Source organism: Saccopteryx leptura, chromosome 1 (assembly GCF_036850995.1).
Source record: "Saccopteryx leptura isolate mSacLep1 chromosome 1, mSacLep1_pri_phased_curated, whole genome shotgun sequence".
NCBI classification, from domain to species: Eukaryota; Metazoa; Chordata; class Mammalia; order Chiroptera; family Emballonuridae; genus Saccopteryx; species Saccopteryx leptura.
The window spans coordinates 387189098-387206996 of record NC_089503.1 but is presented as its reverse complement, the minus strand read 5'-3'; the positions used below and the strand labels follow the sequence as shown (position 1 = coordinate 387206996).

The window sequence follows — 17899 nt, the reverse complement described above, 5'->3', positions numbered from 1 at the left end:
CAGATCTTCTCATTCTTCTTCAAACCCCCTCCAGGCAGGCGTTCACCTGTACCCTGTACCCAAACGGGGTGTGTCAAAGACATCGGTTTCAAGGTTTGAAATAGCATTTATGTGCTGATGACTCCCAAATGTGTGCCTTCCTCAGCGCTCCTCAAAACCTGCTCTATTCACGGGTTTCACCATCTCAGCTGATGGCAATTTAAGAATTCCAGTAAAGTGAAAAGCCTTGGAATCCTCATCAATTCCTTCTTCTCTCACTGCCCCCTGTCAGTTAGACAGGAACTCCTGTCTTGAGGAAATCTCCGGTATCCAACCTCTTCACTTCCCAACTTATTTCACCTTGACCTGAGCCATCCTCCTCTCACCTGGGTTCCAGCAAGGGCCTCCTAAAGGGTCTTCCTGAGACCACACCTGTGCCTACAGTGTTCTCTGTATCGCAGCCTTGTTTTTCCAAAGGAGGCCTCAAAGGACTCCTTTGCTCAAAGCTCTATAGCAGGCGTCCCCAAACTACGACGCGGGCCGCATGTGGCCCCCTGAAGCTATTTATCCGGCCCCCCGCCGCACTCCCAGAAGGGGCACCTCTTTCATTGGTGGTCAGTGAGAGGAGCACTGTATGTGGCGGCCCTCCAACGGTCTGAGGGACAGTGAACTGGCCCCCTGTGTAAAAAGTTTGGGGACCTCTGCAGTATCTCTGTTTCTCTCAGAATAAAAGCCAAAGTTTTTACAGTGAATGGTAAGATTCTAGATGAGCTGGCCCCTTTCATGCCTCTGGTTTTATTACTCTCTTTACCCACACCAGGCATGTCTCCCTTCGGGGCCCTTATGCCCTTTTCCCCTCTGCCCAGTTGGCCTCTTCGGAGCCTTCCCTGAAGGCTAACTGCAATCCTGGCTTCTGACAGCATATACAGTGTGTCCATAAAGTCATGGTGCACTTTTGACCGGTCACAGGAAAGCACAAAAGACGATAGAAATGTGAAATCTGCACCAAATAAAAGGAAAACCCTCCCAGTTTCATACCTATTCAGTGCAGTTCGATGTGGGCTCACGCACAGATATTTTAGGGCTCCTTAGGTAGCTATCCCGTATAGCCTCTACAGACTCGTCACTGACTGATGGCCTACCAGAACAGGGTTTCTCCACCAAACTGCCGGTTTCCTTCAACTGCTTATCCCACCGAGTTATGGGATGTTATTCCTATGTGGTGGTGCTTCATTATAAACGCGCCAATATTCATGTTGCACTTTGGTCACAGATTCGAATTTAGTGAGCCACAGAACACACTGAACATTCCTCTGTACCGTCCACATCTCGCCTGGCATGGCCGTGGGCTGCTGTGCTGTATACGCAGTGTTACGTCATCATCTGCGCATGCGCACATGCTGCCACATCATCCTACAGAAACTGGGAGGCTTTTCCTTTTATTTGGTGCAGATTTCACATTTCTATCGTCTTTTGTTGCTTTCCTGTGACTGGTCAAAAGTGCACCATGACTTTATGGACACACTGTATTACTTTTACCTGTTTTTGTACTTTATACAAATGAAATGGTACAGTAAGAGCTCTTTTGTGCCTGTTGTCTTCTGCTGAACACATGAGTGAATTTCATCCACATTGTTGCCTGTAGTTATAGTTTGTTCACTCTCGTTGTATAATAATGATCTATTGTATTAATCTAACCCAATTTACTTATCCTGAATGAACAAATTATTTAAGATCCCAGATCTTTTCTTTCCTTCTTGATGTCACCAGTGTTGTTGTGAAGATTACATGAAGTAATACACAGAGAGCATTTAGGATTGTATCCAGCATATAGTAGGTACTCAACAGAAGTTAGCTATTAGTTTTGTTGTATTCAGAAATCTTATTCAACTCAGTGATCTTGTTCTGATCTGAAGTGCCATATGGTTACTGCAGCAGCCCTGAGGATGCCAGCCTGGCTTCACCATGGGGAAGGGCCAACGTGGGTGACCTCAATGGCCCAGTGTGTCCTTAGTACACAAAACAAGCTGGGCAAATGGGGTCCTCTCTTTCCAGGGAGTCAGGGAGTCTGAAGTCGTGGCCAGTGCCCGGGGCTGCTAGCTTCCGCCTCTGCACCCCTAGGAGGAGAGGCCCGGGAGTAGTCTCGCTAGGCTCTTTGGCTTCTGCCTTCTCTGGGGTTGGCTACTGAACCCTTTCTGCCATCCAGCGACCCGGTATCCCTAGCATCTGCCCTCAGTATCCTCCTAATCCAAGCCCCTTTTCCCTTTATGAGATAGATTTAGTTTTGTAGTTTGTCCCCAAAAGGACCTCAAAGACTCATTTAATTAAGTTATTAATTACTATTAATAAGTACCCCCTTTATAAGAATTCCAGTAAAATTCCAGTCAGGCTTTACAGTTGTGTGAATCCTTTACTCTGCATTCAATTACACCAGTTTTTTTGTTCATCCATCCATCCATTCATCCTTCCATCCATCCATCCATCCACCCATTCAATTTTGAACATTATTGAGGGCCTGTGATATATCAGGCACTGCAGGGTAGACCATATTATCCTTCTTTTTTTTTTTTTTTTTCAGTAGTTTCTTCAAATAGTGAGTCTTTTTTTTTTTTTGGTATTTTTCCGAAGCTGGAAACGGGGAGGCAGTCAGACAGACTCCCGCATGCACCCCACCGGGATCCACCCCGGCATGCCCACCAGGGGGTGATGCTCTGCCCATCTGGGGGGCTGCTCTGCCGCAATCAGAGCCATTCTAGCGCCTGAGGCAGAGGTCACAGAGCCATCCCCAGCGCCCAGGCAAACTTTGCTCCAGTGGAGCCTGGGCTGCGGGAGGGGAAGAGAGAGACAGAGAGGAAGGAGAGGGGGAGGGGTGGAGAAGCAGATGGGCGCTTCTCCTGTGTGCCCTGGCCGGGAATCGAACCAGGGACTCCTGCATGCCAGGCCGACGCTCTACCACTGAGCCAACTGGCCAGAGCCATATTATCCTTCTTTTCATGTGAAAGACTCAGGCTGAGTGGTTTTGTTACAATCACATGGCTTACAGTGATGGAGAATGTTGAGTCAAGATAATCCTTGCTCTTTACCGTGGGCCTGGGTGATTTATTTTCTTCCTTCCTTCCTTCCTTCCTTCCTTCCTTCCTTCCTTCCTCCGTCCCTCCCTCCCTCCCTCCCTCCTTCTCTTCCTTCCTTTCATTCACACCTAACTGGCAGAGGTCAAGGCTATCTTAAACATCTGTAATCCCACTTGGCATACAAAGCTATAGTAGATGCATTGCTCTCAGCAAACCCTTGCTGCCCTTCCCTCAAAGGGACTTCATTCATTCCAAACCCAGGGAAAAAATCCCCCCAAACAGAGGCACAGCTGACTTGATCTGGAGGAGGAGGAAAATTTATTTTAATTTGATTCTGGCTCACAATTTTGTCTGGGTTTGTATTTTGTTTTTTTTGTTTGTTTGTTTGTTTGCATGTTGGGGTCATTAGAAGCCACTTCAATCCCACAACAAATCAGGGCAACTCAGAGATAGCTTTCTTGGCTGGAGGACCTACTGGCTTCTCCTGTTCCTTTGCTTTTTCCTCGTACATCAGGATCCTGGTTGAGATGGGAAGAGACACGGGAATCAGGCAACAGTCCTCTCAAGAGAATAATTCTCAGCCCTGGCCAGTTGGCTCAGCGGTAGAGTGTCAGCCTGGCATGTGGAAGTCCTGGGTTCGATTCCCGGCCAGGGCACACAGGAGAAACGCCCATCTGCTTCTCTACCCTTCCCCCTCTCCTTCCTCTCTGTCTCTCTCTTCCCCTCCCTCAGCCAAGGCTCCATTAGAGCAAAGTTGGCCCGGGCACTGAGGATGGCTCTGTGGCCTCTGCCTCAGGCGCTAGAATGGCTCTGGTTGCAACAGAGCAACGGCCCAGATGGGCAGAGCATCACCCCCTGGTGGGCATGCCGGGTGGATCCGGGCCGGGTACATGAGGGAGTCTGTCTCTCTGTCTCCCTGCTTCTCACTCCAGAATAATAGAAAAAGAAAAAAAGAAGAAGACATCTCAGCCCACTGTGAGAGTCCAGAAGAAGATAGGGTCCGGGGTGGGAGGAGGCAGAAGAGGAGGAAGGGAGGGGCAGGAGTGCTGGGCCCGGGGGCCAGAACTGTGGGTGGGGACAGGAGCTCAGGGGCGGTCCTAGGAGGTGGGAGGAGAGGACGGGAGTGGAGGGGACCCGGAGGCCCCCCCCCCGCCACGCCCTCACATTTTCAGGATGGCAGATCTCTTGCCCAACATCATCCTGAGAAAGTCCGAGTAGTTGAAAGTCTCCCCAGAGCCACTGGAAACCTCAGTGATTAATTTCTTTAGCTCCAGGTGGGTCTTGGGCACCCCAAGTTTCTCCAGCATTCGCTTCAGGGACATGATATCTGGAGACAGAGCATGGGGGTGAGCAGGTGGGGAGAGTCTCTCTCATCCTCCCCTCCCCCTTTACATTCCGTTCCTTCCTTCTTATCCTCGTGGCCGGCCCTTTTGCAAACCATTGGGAATGGACCGCTGGAGGAGTGACCCCTCTCCTCTCTTCCTAGGTCGGCACCCTTCCCCCCCAAATCACCCTTTTCTCACCGATGTCTCCGTTCCCATTCAGGTCAAACTCCATGTATTTCTCTGGGTGAGGGGAGGAAGCAGAGGGTAAGCTCTGGGTGGAAGGGACGGGCAGAGACCGAGGAAGAGGCGGCCACCACATGTGAGGTGGGGGGAGGTGGGGGGGAAGGAGGGGTGGGAGCTGAGGGGCCCTGTCCAGGTGTCCTGAACTGGAGGAGCTGCTGAGAGGGGCTGACCAGGGAAGGGGCCTGTCCAGGGGCCATGAGAGGCAGCCTTCCTCTTCCTCCTCGCGAGAGCAGACTGCACTGCCTCTGTTCGCGGGGAAGTCCTACCCCGTCACTCCCACCGAGCCCTGCAGTGTCCCCCTCACTCTTGAAGGCGTCCAGTTTGGAGTGCAGACCCTCGTCGCTGCTGTATTTAGGGTCCTCCAGGAATTGCTGTGGGCGGGAAAGCGAGCGCCAGGCTAGGCCCTCTGGGTCCAGGGTCCCTCCCCTCCCAGGCCCGCCTCCTCGTGGTTCCTTTTACCTGGTTGATTCCATCCAGTCTCTCTTCCTGCTGGGCCTTCAGCAGCCCGAAGGCCTTTCCTCCTGAGGGGCACAAAGGTCCAGGGGACCCTCACCACCCCCTTCCTCTCTTCACCCCCACACCAGCCCCGAGGCATCCTAGTTCTGCCTTCCGAGGCCCGCGGACTGCCCTCCTGGCTCCTGGCCCACGTCCGCCTGCTCCTTGCTCCCGGTTGGCGGAGGCTTCTGCCTGTCCCACCTCTCCTACCCTGTAAATCCCGGGCTTGGCTCATGGCTCAGCGGACGCCGATGGAGGCAGACCAGCCAGCTGTCCCTCTGTCTGCTGCTCTCGGCACAGTCTCCCAGGAGGCCTCCCTCCCAAACTTCCTCCTGCCCCTCTGTCCCCCTCCTCCGTGTCCAGGACTCACTTCCCCATCAACTTCTGCTGACACTGGCACCCCGGAAAGAAGGGGGAGCTGAGCAGAATGGCGGTGGGAAAAGAACATTCTCTCAGGTCCTTCCTGAGGGGAGCCTGGTGTGTGCACGCAGGAAGTCCCTGGATGAGCCCCTGGAGGTGCGGGGGAAGGGCAGCCGGACCCAGGGCCTTCCCTCTCAGGAGCAAGTGGTCCTTGTCAGGCCCCGAGGTGCGGGCGGCTCTCAGGTCCCGCCTTGCGCCCGGGCTCGCAGGTTGGGACGGGCCGAGGAGGGCCGACTGGGTTTTCTGTGCTGTGGGAGAGGGCCATGAAGCTGCAGGCTGTGTGTGTGTGTGGGGGGGGGGGGAGAGACACGTACAGGTACAGGTTCCGGAGAGGGAGAGAAACTCGTCCCAGCTCCAGTGAAGCTTGGACACGGAATCTCCCACAAAGGCGTTCCGACCAGTTTGCCCTGGGATGTACGGTGTGACCCCTCATCTTCCCCCTGGGCATTCTCAGTGCGATCTACAGAGCTCAGGCATTTGAGAAGTTAAGTAGATTCTTAGAGGAACCGAAAGCGGTGTTGAGAGACAGCATCTCTGGACACAAGAGCCGGGGGTGAGGCCGGCATTGTGTGTGTGCGTGTGCGTGTGCGTGTGTGCGCGCGTGTGTGCGTGTGCGTGTGCGTGTGTGTGTGTGTGTGTGCGTGTGTGTGTGTGTGTGTGCGTGTGTGAGACAGGTGTTGCAGGTGTTGGTCCCTGGGCTCAACACAGAGCGTGAGTAGCCTGATAAATGCCCTCCCTAGTGAGTCCTGCCCCTCCCTCTCTGCTCTGTTTAGCTGTCACCACCCCAGGAGGCGAGAGCACTGTGCCCAGTCCCTGTGACCCTTGTGCCCACACGGCCTGTCTGTCCCGAACTCCGTCTGCTCTGCCCCAGCATGGATGCAGACACTGTCCTTCTCCGCTGCCCTCGGCCTAGTCCCCCTTCTGTGGCTGGGAGTTTCCGCCTCTCCCTGCCCTGTCCCTGACCCCTGCAGGTGGCGGGGATGCTGGAGGACACTTTGACTTCCTGACTTCCCGTTACTGCAGCTGCCTCCGCCCTTGCAGAGAAAGCGGCCGCGTGTCTGGACTCCCAATGGTCGGGGCTCCCTGCCTGGCGGGGAGCGTTCATTTCTGCGTTCGTGTGTTCACTTAACAAATATTTATTGAATACTTACTGTATGCCGGGTGTGCTTCTGAGCCCAGTGAGCCAAACAAATGTAAACTCTCATTCTGAAGGACAGTCCAAGGGGGGAGAGAGACAATAAAATAAACACGTGTTTTAATGGCAGTGGTGCCCGTGGAGAAAAAATAGGGAAGGGGGACAGGACGTGCTGGGGTGTCTGCTGTTTTGTTTTTAATTGTTTGTTGGTGTAATACTGATTAAAAACATTACGTAAGCTTCAGTTGTACAATTCTATAATACGTCATCTGTACTATGATGTATTGACCCTTTCTGTCCCCCCCCCATGCCGTTCCCCCTGGACTACAGTTTTAAGCAGAATAGTGAGGAAGGCTTCACTGAGAAAGTGGTATCTGAGCAAAGATTTCAAGGAGGTGAGGGAATACGCCGTGTGGATAGAGGGGAGAGGAGCATCTTAGGCAGAGGGCACAGGAAGTGCAAAGGTCCTTTGGTGACAGCATGTTTGGCTGCTCAGAGTATCTGTGAAGCAGACGAAAGGACAGTGTAGCCGAGCCTGGTACGTGTGGGGAGACAGAGGCAGATGAACCCGATTGCGTGAGGCCATCGGGGAAAACCTGGCTTTTGTTTGGCGCGAGATCGCCTCTCAGGACGGCCATTCCATCCAGGATGGCTCGGCAGACCCCCAGGGCGAGGCAGAGCTGAGATGCTCAGAAAAACGGCCTGGGCCCAAGTGGCAGCGGCTCTGAGCAGGAGCACAAGGGAGAGTGAGGAGTCTGTAGCAGGGCAAGTGGTGGAGAATGAAACTCAGCCCCAGTCCAGATGTGAGGAAGCCTGGGGAGAGCAGCCCTCCCCCCTCCTCCCACCACAGGGAGGGCTGGCGGGGAGGGGCCTTTGGGCAGAGAGCTGCCAGGGTGCCTGTCGGGGCTGCAGCAAGCAATGCACTGAGAACGTGGAGATACGGGTGCCGTGGACCAGCGCGGCTAGTCATCGTCCAGGTCCTGACTGAGAACGGTGCGGGATGAAGAAATAAACTCGGAGAGAAAAAGGATGGGATCAGGAGGTCTCTTGGCACAGTCAGTGGCTTGCAAGAGCAAGTCCCCTCCCCCAAACTGCTTTATGTACAGGGCAGAGCAAAGTCATTAGCAAATCAAAGAGATCTCCCATACAAAGTGACATTTCCGAGGCAACCCAAGAACTCTCCCCAGTGCAGAAAGCCCTCCACCCTGCATAACATCTTAACTTCACAGGACAAAGAATAAAAAGAAAACTGCTCCAGTCTCTCTGAGGGACATGGGGGCTAGGACAGTGGAAACAGTCCAGCATCACAGCTCACATGGAGGTGTGGGGAAGAACTTAGCCTTTAGAAACTTACCCAAGCAAGTGAGGTGGGGGGCTGGGCAGCCTGTCGGCTATCTGCCAGTCCCCACACCTCTGTCCCCCACACATCTAAACCGCAAGGACCTGTCAGCTTGCGGTCTCCAACGTAAGAGAAGGTAACTCTCTCCTTAAAGCAGGGGTTCTCTGCGGATGGGCCTTCCACCAGTGTCACACGGGAGCATGTTGGCAACGCACATTGTTGGCCTCAGCCCAGATCTCCTGAATCAGAAACCCAGGGATTGGGCCCTAACAATAGCTTTTTAAACCAGATGATTCTCACACGCACTCGAGTTTAAGAGCCACTGCCCTAAAGCAATAGAGTGGCTCCCACGCCTGCAGGGCGGCTGACCCCTGGCCGCAGGTGTCAGCCCCGCTGAAGTTCACCTGGTCAGTGGGGGGTGGGGTGGCTTGGCAGGGCTGGTCAGCCTTGGAGGCAGGAAAACGGGAGTCGCTGAGGCCAGGGTTGTTCGTGTCCAGCCAAGCAGTCAGGGAGGGAATGCTGAGCTGGCTTACAAGTCGACCGGCTGGAGCCTGACCAGGCGGTGGCACAGTGGGCAGAGCGTCGGCCTGAGGCGCAGAGGACCCAGGTTCAAGACCCTGAGGTCACCAGCTTGAACACAGGCTCATCCAGCTTGAGCACAGGGTTGCTGGCTTGAGCACGGGATCATAGACATGACCCCCTGGACACTGGCTTGAGCCCAAAAGTCACTGCCTTGAGCAAGGAGACACTGCCTGGGCTGGAGCCCCAGGTCAAGGCACATATGAGAAAGCAATCAATGAACAACAAAGGTGTCGCAATGAAGAATTGATGCTTCCCATCTCTCTCCTTCCTATCTGTTTGTTCCTATCTGTCCCTCTCTCTGTCTCTCTGACACACACACACACACACATACACCATTTTTACAAGATGAGGTGAACTGATAAACTACTCTAATGAAATACTACTCAGCAATAAAGGAACAAGCTACCGATACATGCAGCAGCATAGATAAATGTCACAGACATCGTGCAGACTGGAAGAAGCCAGGTACAAGAGTGTTTACCAGGGGTCCCCAAACTACGGCCCCCTGAGGCCATTTATCCGGCCCCCGCCGCACTTCTGGAAGAAGCACCTCTTTCATTGGTGGTCATTGAGAGGAGCACATTGACCATCTCATTAGCCAAAAGCAAACCCATAGTTCCCATTGAAATACTGGTCAGTTTGTTGATTTAAATTTACTTGTTCTTTATTTTAAATATTGTATTTGTTACCGTTTTGTTTTTTTACTTTAAAATAAGATATCTGCAGTGTGCATAGGGATTTGTTCATAGTTTTTTTTATAGTCTGGCCCTCCAACGGTCGGAGGGACAGTGAACTGGCCCCCTGTGTAAAAAGTTTGGGGACCCCTGGTGTATACCATATGATTCCATTCGTATGAAGTTCAAAAACAGACTAAGCTCATCTATAGGGCTATAAATCAGTGGTTGCTTCTGGGAGGGGAGAGGGGTTGACCAAAAATGGGTGCGGGAAAAATTCTAGGGTGATGGAAATAATCTATGTTATAACTGCAGTGCTGTTGACATTCACTTGCCAGAGGTCGTCAAACTGTACACTTAAAATCTGTGCCTTTTACTGTAGATAATATATCTCGGTGTTTAAAATGTCATCTACGGGGACATCAAGCCTCCCAGAGACTGAAATAGAGAGGAGGCTGGGGAGTGAGATGCCAGCTCTTGGTGAATGTGAGGGACGTTAGACACCGATGAGGAAAGAAGGAAGGTGTTGGGGTCCAATGCTGTGAACCTTGGAGAAGTGGAGGTCAGAGGTCGAAAGTATATACTGGCCCCATTAGTTAGCTTGAAAACCTGTTAAGGGCATGGCCAGAGAAGTCGCCCACATCTCACCCCTGCCAACACTTTAGAGGAGGGGCCACCAGGTGAGGCGGCCTCACCTGGGCTGGGATTCCAGTGCCCCTTCTGGCTGTCACCTCTTCACGGGCTCGGAGCTCTGTGTTGGAAGTTGACTGGTCCTGATCACACGTGGGTCGGTCCGCAGCTGGATGTTCAAGAAGTCGAACCAGTCGATTCCTGACCAGGGCACACAGGAGAGGCGCCCACCTGCCTCTCCACCCCTCCCCCTCTCCTTCCTCTCTGTCTCTCTCTTCCCCTCCCGCAGCGAGGCTCCATTGGAGCAAAGATGGCCCGGGAGCTGGGGATGGCTCCTTGGCCTCTGCCCCAGGCGCTAGAGTGGCTCTGGTCGCGGCAGAGCGACTCCCCGGAGGGGCAGAGTATCGCCCCCTGGTGGGCAGAGCGTCGCCCCCTGGTGGGCGTGCCGGGTGCACGCGGGAGTCTGTCTGTCTCTCCCCATTTCCAGTTTCAGAAAAATACAAAAAAAAAAAAAAAAAAAAAGAAGCCGAACCAGAGACGTATGTATATCCACTTCACGACTTTTCTGTTCGTTGCCTCTTGAGTCCCTGGGAAAACTTTCTTTGGAAAAGTTCCGTCCTTGCGTCCGCGGAGCCGGCTTGCGCGCCCTGCAGGTTAGGGTTCCCCCGGGCGTCTCGGAGTTATTGAGAAAGGTCCACGCACGCAGCAGGATGTGTTCTAGACGGACCTGAAGAATCTGACTGCTGTCTTTGGAATCCACAGCATTTTGGGGTATTGAAAATCGTAGGCAGGGGAAAGAGGTCGAGAGAGCAAGACACCGTTGAGTCCAGGGCCAGCTATGCTATTGGTCATCCTAGCTCAGGACCAGGGAGGAGCTACCCGTTAGGACACTGAGTACCAGCCCAGCAGGGTCTGGAAGTGACAGGGGCTACTCCCCAGATGTGCACATCACGGGACCAGGACTCCAGCATAGACAGGCGACTTCGAAGCCGCATTGCCCTGGGCGGTGGAGCAGCGCCCAGGGAGGGAGTGTGTGCTGTGATAGTACACCCTCGGGACAGTGGCCGTTCCGGCCCCCAGTGCCCAGGGAGGGAGCGTGTGCTGTGATAGTACACCCTCGGGACAGTGGCCGTTCCGGCCCCCACCTCTATTCCACTCAGTGGCGACTTCCCTTCCCTCTCCAAACCCTGGGCTTGTCCTAGGTGAGCAGAAGACACAATGTTCTCTGCATGGACTGTCTGGGTGGTGATGGGTGCTGATAGGTAAGGGACAGGAACAGGCTGGAATGAAGGCCCAGGTGAGAAAAGCCGCCTATTGGGAGCCTCAGGCTTTCTCATGCTCTGTGACCACCAGGGGGCGACCGCCGCCTTGCAGTGGCACCTCGGTCCCCAGCCTCGGTAAGATGTCCCCAAAGCCCCCACTTCACAGGGAGAAGGGCTGAGTCAGTCCTTCCCAGGTTGTGTGTGGGTCACGTGTGCTCGTCTCGGTGGTCCGGAGAAGTTGAGTAATTTGTTTGAGCTTTATATAACTAGTGTGTAGGGGAGCTGGCACTGGAACCCGAACTGACTCCAAGTCAGCATTCTTTTTTTTTTTTGTATTTTTCTGAAGCTGGAAACGGGGAGAGACAGTCAGACAGACTCCCGCATGCGCCCGACCGGGATCCACCCGGCACGCCCACCAGGGGCGACGCTCTGCCCACCAGGGGGCGATGCCCTGCCCCTCCCGGAGACCAGAGCCACTCTAGCGCCTGGGGCAGAGGCCAAGGAGCCATCCCCAGCGCCCAGGCCATCTTTGCTCCAATGGAGCCTTGGCTGCGGGAGGGGAAGAGAGAGACAGAGAGGAAGGGGGGGTGGAGAAGCAAATGGGCGCTTCTCCTATGTGCCCTGGCCGGGAATTGAACCCGGGTCCCCCGCATGCCAGGCCGACGCTTTACCGCTGAGCCAACCGGCCAGGGCCTCCAAGCCAGCATTCTTAACTGTGAGATGAGTGCTCCCCCCTCCCCAAAGAAAGCTCCAGATCACTAGCAGTGAAGGGGGGAACTCAGCAATCTATAAATGTGTTGTAAAGCAGAGATAGAAACAGACGCACGCACAAAATAACGTATTGATCTAAAAGGAGCCAAGAGAAGCGTGCGTGAGGGCTGGGACTGTGTGTCAGCGGGCATGTCACAGGTAACCCTTCTCTCCCAGGTGCTGTGTTCGCTCACAGAGGTCTGTAATACATGCTGGGCACACTCTGCTATTAGTCCCTCTGTAACCTTGGAGTTCCATGTCATACAATGTATCCTTCATTTGTGTGTGTACAAACACATTTTGTGTAATGGACATTTTGTAACTTCTCCATAAACGTTAGTTGGACAATGAATAAAATAATGCACGAGGCCCTGGCCAGTTGGCTAGGTGGTAGAGCATCGGTCCAGAGTGTGGTAGTCTCGGGTTCGATTCCCGGCCAGGGCACACAGGAGAAGCGCCCATCTGCTTCTCCACCCTTACCCTCTCCTTTCTCTCTGCCTCTCTCTTTCTCTCCTGCAGTCGAGGCTCCATTGGAGCAAAGTTGGCCCAGGCACTGAGGATGGCTCCATGGCCTCCACCTCAGGCGCTAGAATGGCTCCAGTTGCAACAGAGCAACATCCCAGATGGGCAGAGCATCGCCCCCTGGTGGGCATGCCAGGTGGATCCCTGTGGGGTGCATGCGGGAGTCTGTCTCTCTGCCTCCCTGCTTCTCACTTCAGAAAATACAAAAATGCCCCCCAAAAATGATAAAATAAAATAATGCACGAGTGGGTTTTCCAGTGGATGATAAGTCCATACGGAACATTCCACATGAAGCGGACCTCTCTGTGAAGTGAACTCCCGTAATAGAGATCTGAGCAGGAACGAGTCCAAATTCTTCATCGGCAGCGCTCACCCTGCCAAAACATGCAAGTCAACAGTCTTGAGTTAAACAGGAGCGAAGTCCCCACCCCGGTCCCACCGCTGATCACCTTGCTTCTTCTCGTCCCACAATTATAGAATCGCTAGAGCTGCCCCAGGAGAGAACCAGATTGGAGGGAAAGGAACGGGTTGGGTGGGCTTGGGCACTGTTGAGCCTATGGGTGGGGGAAATAGGTTAGCTCTGGGCCCAGCAGGGCTCCTGGAAGTGCTTCTGGGTTCAGGGTTGGTCTTCTTGAGCATAGGAAGTTGGGGGAACCACATCCTGGTCTCACCCGCCTACCCACCCACCTTGGCGTTACCGGACATCTAAGCCCCACCCTCACTTGCAGTACTTAGGCAACCTGCCCACTCACTGCCCCCACCTCCTAGTGACCCAGATACTGTCCGCGGCAGGACCTTCTCCCCGGAGAGGTACGCATCTCATGCCCAGGGTCCCGGGAGGTAGAGGTCCTTGGTAACCGACATGTGAGTCCTGAGCATCATCGGAAGCTCCTCGCCGCCCATTGGGTGACCAACGGCCATGTCTCCTCCACCCAGAGCTCAGAGTCCCCGCCTCAGCTGGGATGCCCTCCGACACGGCCCGGATGCTGTTCCTCGTCTTTGTCACGGTCCATCCAGGTGACAGGGCTCTCTCCCAGGACCCTGAGGGTGTGGGGCCGGGACGAGGGAGAACGAGGAGGGGGGGAGGCTGGACGTGGATGTCCTGGGGAGCAGGCTCGGTGGGGGCTGGACTCTGAGCCTGAGGGGAGTGGAAGGCAGGAGAGTGGGAGCAGCTGACCCTCCGTGACGCAGACCGCAGGGGCTCCCCAGTTCCGCGCCCCTGCGTGGCGCAGCTAGGATCACTCCCCGGCTTCCACATAGAATCCTTCGCTCCTCAGCCGCCTGCCTAAGAAGATGAAGTCAGAAGGACCAGTAAAATTGGCCGGAAGGGGTCAATTTTTCTTTTTTAAAGGGGCCCGTCTTAAATGTTTATTTTATGGATTTTAGAGGGAGAAAGGGAGAGAGCAAGAAAGAGACAGGAATATCGATCTGTTCCTGTCTGGGCCCTGACCGGGGACCGAACCGGGAACTTCCACACTTCGGGACGATCTATCTATCTATCTATCTGGCCAAAGCTAAAGGGATCAGTTTTAACTTGATGAGTTGAATAAGCTTTAATAGTAAACAAGGCTTATTATCTGGGTCTAGATATGGGTTTGGGAGAGCTAATTCAAATCGAAGGTAAGTTTTTTAGTGAAACAAATTTTAATTAACTGAGAGACTTTATCTATCGGACGTTTTCCTTAACTAAATGCCCTGTGGACTCCAGACCTGCGGCTTCAGACCAGCTGGAGCCTCGGGCAACCCAGGCCCCTGGGGACCCACTGAATAAAAAACTCTAGGGGGTGGAGCCTAGAGATCTGGTTTTTTTTTGTATTTTTCTGAAGCTGGAAACGGGGAGAGACAGTCAGACAGACTCCCGCATGCGCCCAATCGGGATCCACCCGGCACGCCCACCAGGGGGTGACGCTCTGCCCACCAGGAGGCGATGCTCTGCCCCTTTGGGCGTCGCTCTGTTGCGACCAGAGCCACTCCAGCGCCTGGGGCAGAGGCCAAGGAGCCATCCCCAGCACCGGCGCCATCCCTGCTCCCATGGAGCCTCGGCTGCGGGAGGGGAAGAGAGAGACAGAGAGGAAGGAGGGGGGGAGGGGGTGGAGAAGCAGATGGGTGCTTCTCCTGTGTGCTCCGGCCGGGAATCGAACCCGGGACCTCCACACGCCAGGCCGACGCTCCACCACTGAGCCAACCGGCCAGGGCCTCTTTCTTTTTTGTGAGAGAGACAGAGAAAGGAACAGAGGGACAGACAGACAGGAAGGGAGAGAGATGAGAAGTGTCAATTCTTCATTGAGGCTCCTTAGTCTCCTTAGTTGTTCATTAATTGCTTTCTCATATGTGCCTTGACTGGGGGGGGGGGCTACAGAAGAGCAAGTGACCCCTTGCTCAAGCCAGAGACCTTGGGCTCAAAGCAGCAACTTTTGGGCTCAAGCCAGTGACCCTGCACTCAAGCTGGTGAGCCCGTGCTCAAGCCAGTGACCTTGGGGTGTTGAACCTGGGTCCTCTGTGTCCCAGTCTGATGCTCTATTCACTGTGTCACTGCCTGATCAGGCTCAATTTCTTTTTAAAGTTAATTAATTGATTGATTGATTTGAGAGAAAGAGAGAAGAAAGGGGGGGAGAGAGAGAAAGAGAGAGAGAGAGAGGCATCAATTTGCTGTTGCTCTAACCAACGGAGCTACCCAGCCAGAGCCTGAGCCTCAATTTCACTTGACAGGTTAAATTCCGGCAAGACGTCCCTGGTGAGGGCAGCCGGGAAACGGTGAGAGACAGTGAGGGGGGGAGTTGGTGTAGGAAAGAATTGGAAATGATTTAACAAGCAATGTGAAGGGATTAGACTGGTAAAGAGGAAAGGGTTGAATGAGGCACCCAAAGTGTATGTCCCTCCCCCCCCCCCCCCCCTGTGGTTTGGGGACGGCTGGGATTTTCTCCCATCCAAGTACTAACCAGGCCCGACCCTGCTTAGCTTCCCAGATCAGACGAGATCGGACGCGTTCAGGGTGGTATGGCCGTAGACGCTTGGCTGGGATTTTCTCCTACAGGCTCTCTGGCCCTTTCTCTTCTGAGTGACTGGGGAGGTGTGTGTCTGGGTCTTCTCTCCGCCCCTAGGGTCCTGCGCTCTCTGGGTGTCCCAGCCCCCTGAGATCCGTGCCCAGGAGGGTGCTGCTGCCCTCCTGCCTTGCTCCTTCAATGCCAGCCGAGGGAGACAGGCCATTGGCTCTGTCACATGGTACCGGGACGAGGTGGCCCCAGGAAAGGAGGTGAGGAACGGAACCCCCGAGTTCAGGGGCCGCCTGGCCCCTCTGGCCTCTCCCCGTTTCCTCTGTGACCACCAGGCTGAGCTGCACATCGTGGACACCCGAGGCCGTGATGCTGGAGTCTACGTGTGCCAGGTGGAGGTGCTGGGCCTGGGTCTCGGGACCGGGACCGGGACGCTGCTGGTGGTGGAGCAAGGTGAGGCTCCTTGGCTGGAGGCCCCGGCCCCCGGAAGCCGGGAGTCCTTCCCTGAGGCCGCCTCCCCCGGTCCGCCCCAAGCCCGCGCAGGCTTTTTCCTGGGGTCCCCTTGACCAAGCCCTTCTCTTCCACCTCCCGGATGCAGGACCTCCTCGGCTGGGGACCCTCACAGTCCTCCTCCTCCGGGCTGGATTCTATGCCTTGAGCTTTCTCTCCGTGGCCGTGGGGAGTGCCATCTATTACCGAGCTAATGTGAGTCGTGGAGCCGTGGCAGTGGCGGGAGAGAGGGGGGGACAGAGAAAGCCGGAGGACGGAGAGACAGAGACCAAGGAGGGCCGCAGCACCCAGCGACCTCGGCCACCTGGTTGCCAGACCATGGTCACGTGGGAACTCACTGCCACCGCTTGGATGGCTGCTGCTGAGGGATTCCAGACCCCAGTGAGCCCTACTGCTCTCCAAGGGTCCCCAATAAATCCCTCTGCCCCAATGGTAACTTCGTATGAGTCTTACATACTTTCTTCATTCTCGGGTTGCCCCAGCGCACCCCGTCCACATTCCCCGACTCTTAGCGCTCTCCCTTTCTACTGAGGATAGCCGGGAGAGGTCCAAGGGGGAGCTTCCCAGCAATCGTGCCCGGGGCCCCTCCCAGCACCGTCCTGAGGCTGGACAGGTGGGCGGGACCCAACTCTCCCAGGCCCGGGAGGCTGAGGCTGATTCTGCCGCCACAGGAGAAGTATCAAATCTGATTGGTCCTGCTTGTCAATTGTCCACAGAAAAAGACAACGCAGGGGTCTTCGGGTTGCCACAGATCCGTTCCTACCACAGTGACGGAACCCGAATTTTGGTGTCAGTCGAAACACACCCTATTAGCCTAACACAAACAGAACACTTGCGCTTTTTTTTTTTTTTTTAAACAGGGACAGAGAGAGAGATAGACAGACAAGAACGAGAGAGAGATGAAAAGCATCAATCATCAGTTTTTTCCTTGCGACACCTTAGTTGTTTCATTGATTGCTTTCTTCATATGTGCCTTGACCGTGGGCCTTCAGCAGACTGAGTGACCCCTTGCTCGAGCCAGCGACCTTGGGTCCAAGCTGGTGAGCTTTGCTCAAACCAGATGAACCCGCGCTCAAGCTGGCGACCTCGAGGTCTTGAACCTGGGTCCTCCTGCATCCCAGTCCGACACTCTATCCACTGCGCCACCGCCTGGTCGGGCAACACTTACACTCTTAACAGTCTAAAATGGCGTAGGTAAGCGTCCTGGGGGACGCCAACTTCCTCACTCATATCCCGTATTACTGCGCGTTCTTCCGCGGCGCAACCAAACTAGTTCTCCCATGTAGTCTGTAAGTAGGACGCTGATGGAAACACCTCTCAATTTTTTTAGGAGTTAGCATCGTAAACTCGAAACGCCGTATGTGGAGACTGCCGTAACCCGAGGACCCCTGTAGTCCCCTCCTATCCACGGGGGACACGTTCCAAGAGCCCTGGTGGATGCCTGAAACCATGGACTGACCTGAGGCCTGCATACACTGTGTTTTTACCTGTACATACATACCTACCTATGATAAAGCTTAATTTATACATTCGGCAGAGAAAGAGATTAACAACTGCAACAATACTGAAATAGAATGACTATAACAATGAACTGTAATAAAAACTTTGAATGTGGTCTCTCTCTCTCTCTCTCTCTCTCTCAGAATATCTGATTGTCCGTGCTCACCCTTCTTCTGGTGACATGTGAGGCGACACAGAGCCCGCCTGTGATCAGATGAGTGGGGTGAACGGCGCAGGCGTTGAGACAGGGCGTTAGGCTGCCGATAGGGCGACTTGGACACAGGCGCTGCGATAACTCGGCAGCTGATCTTGTAACCGGGCTGGCTGCCAAGTGACTAATGGCCAGGTAGCGCGTCCAGGGTGGCCTCTCTGGACAGACAAGTGAGTCACGTCCCGGGCAGGACGGAGAAAGACAGCGTGAGGTTTCATCACCCTCACTCAGAATGGTGCACACTGTGAAATGCATGAA

General features: G+C 54.5%; 2 protein-coding genes across 3 annotated transcripts; one reads left to right on the top strand and one right to left on the bottom strand.

Annotated features, from left to right (window-relative positions):
* Positions 1-3351: 3351 nt before the first annotated feature.
* AIF1 (allograft inflammatory factor 1) lies at positions 3352-5480 on the bottom strand. Its single transcript, XM_066361456.1, has 6 exons — positions 5324-5480; positions 5078-5139; positions 4923-4989; positions 4574-4615; positions 4215-4377; positions 3352-3568 (listed from the first exon to the last, which is right to left on the bottom strand). Exons 1-6 carry the CDS (start codon positions 5346-5348, stop codon positions 3484-3486), a joined length of 444 nt encoding a protein of 147 aa, XP_066217553.1. The 5' UTR covers positions 5349-5480; the 3' UTR covers positions 3352-3483.
* A 4939-nt stretch (positions 5481-10419) lies between these two features.
* Positions 10420-17531, top strand: NCR3 (natural cytotoxicity triggering receptor 3). 2 transcript variants are annotated; one of them, XM_066361454.1, is made up of 6 exons: positions 10420-10432; positions 13220-13237; positions 13366-13444; positions 15529-15873; positions 16019-16125; positions 17261-17531. In XM_066361454.1, the coding sequence occupies exons 3-6, from the start codon at positions 13390-13392 to the stop codon at positions 17273-17275; spliced, it is 522 nt and encodes a 173-aa protein (XP_066217551.1). In that variant the 5' UTR covers positions 10420-10432; positions 13220-13237; positions 13366-13389; the 3' UTR covers positions 17276-17531. The 2 variants fall into 2 exon arrangements, with proteins under 2 accessions (XP_066217551.1, XP_066217552.1); XM_066361455.1 differs by having other exon boundaries at positions 10422-10432; positions 13220-13444; positions 15529-15680; positions 15756-15873.
* Positions 17532-17899: the final 368 nt, after the last annotated feature.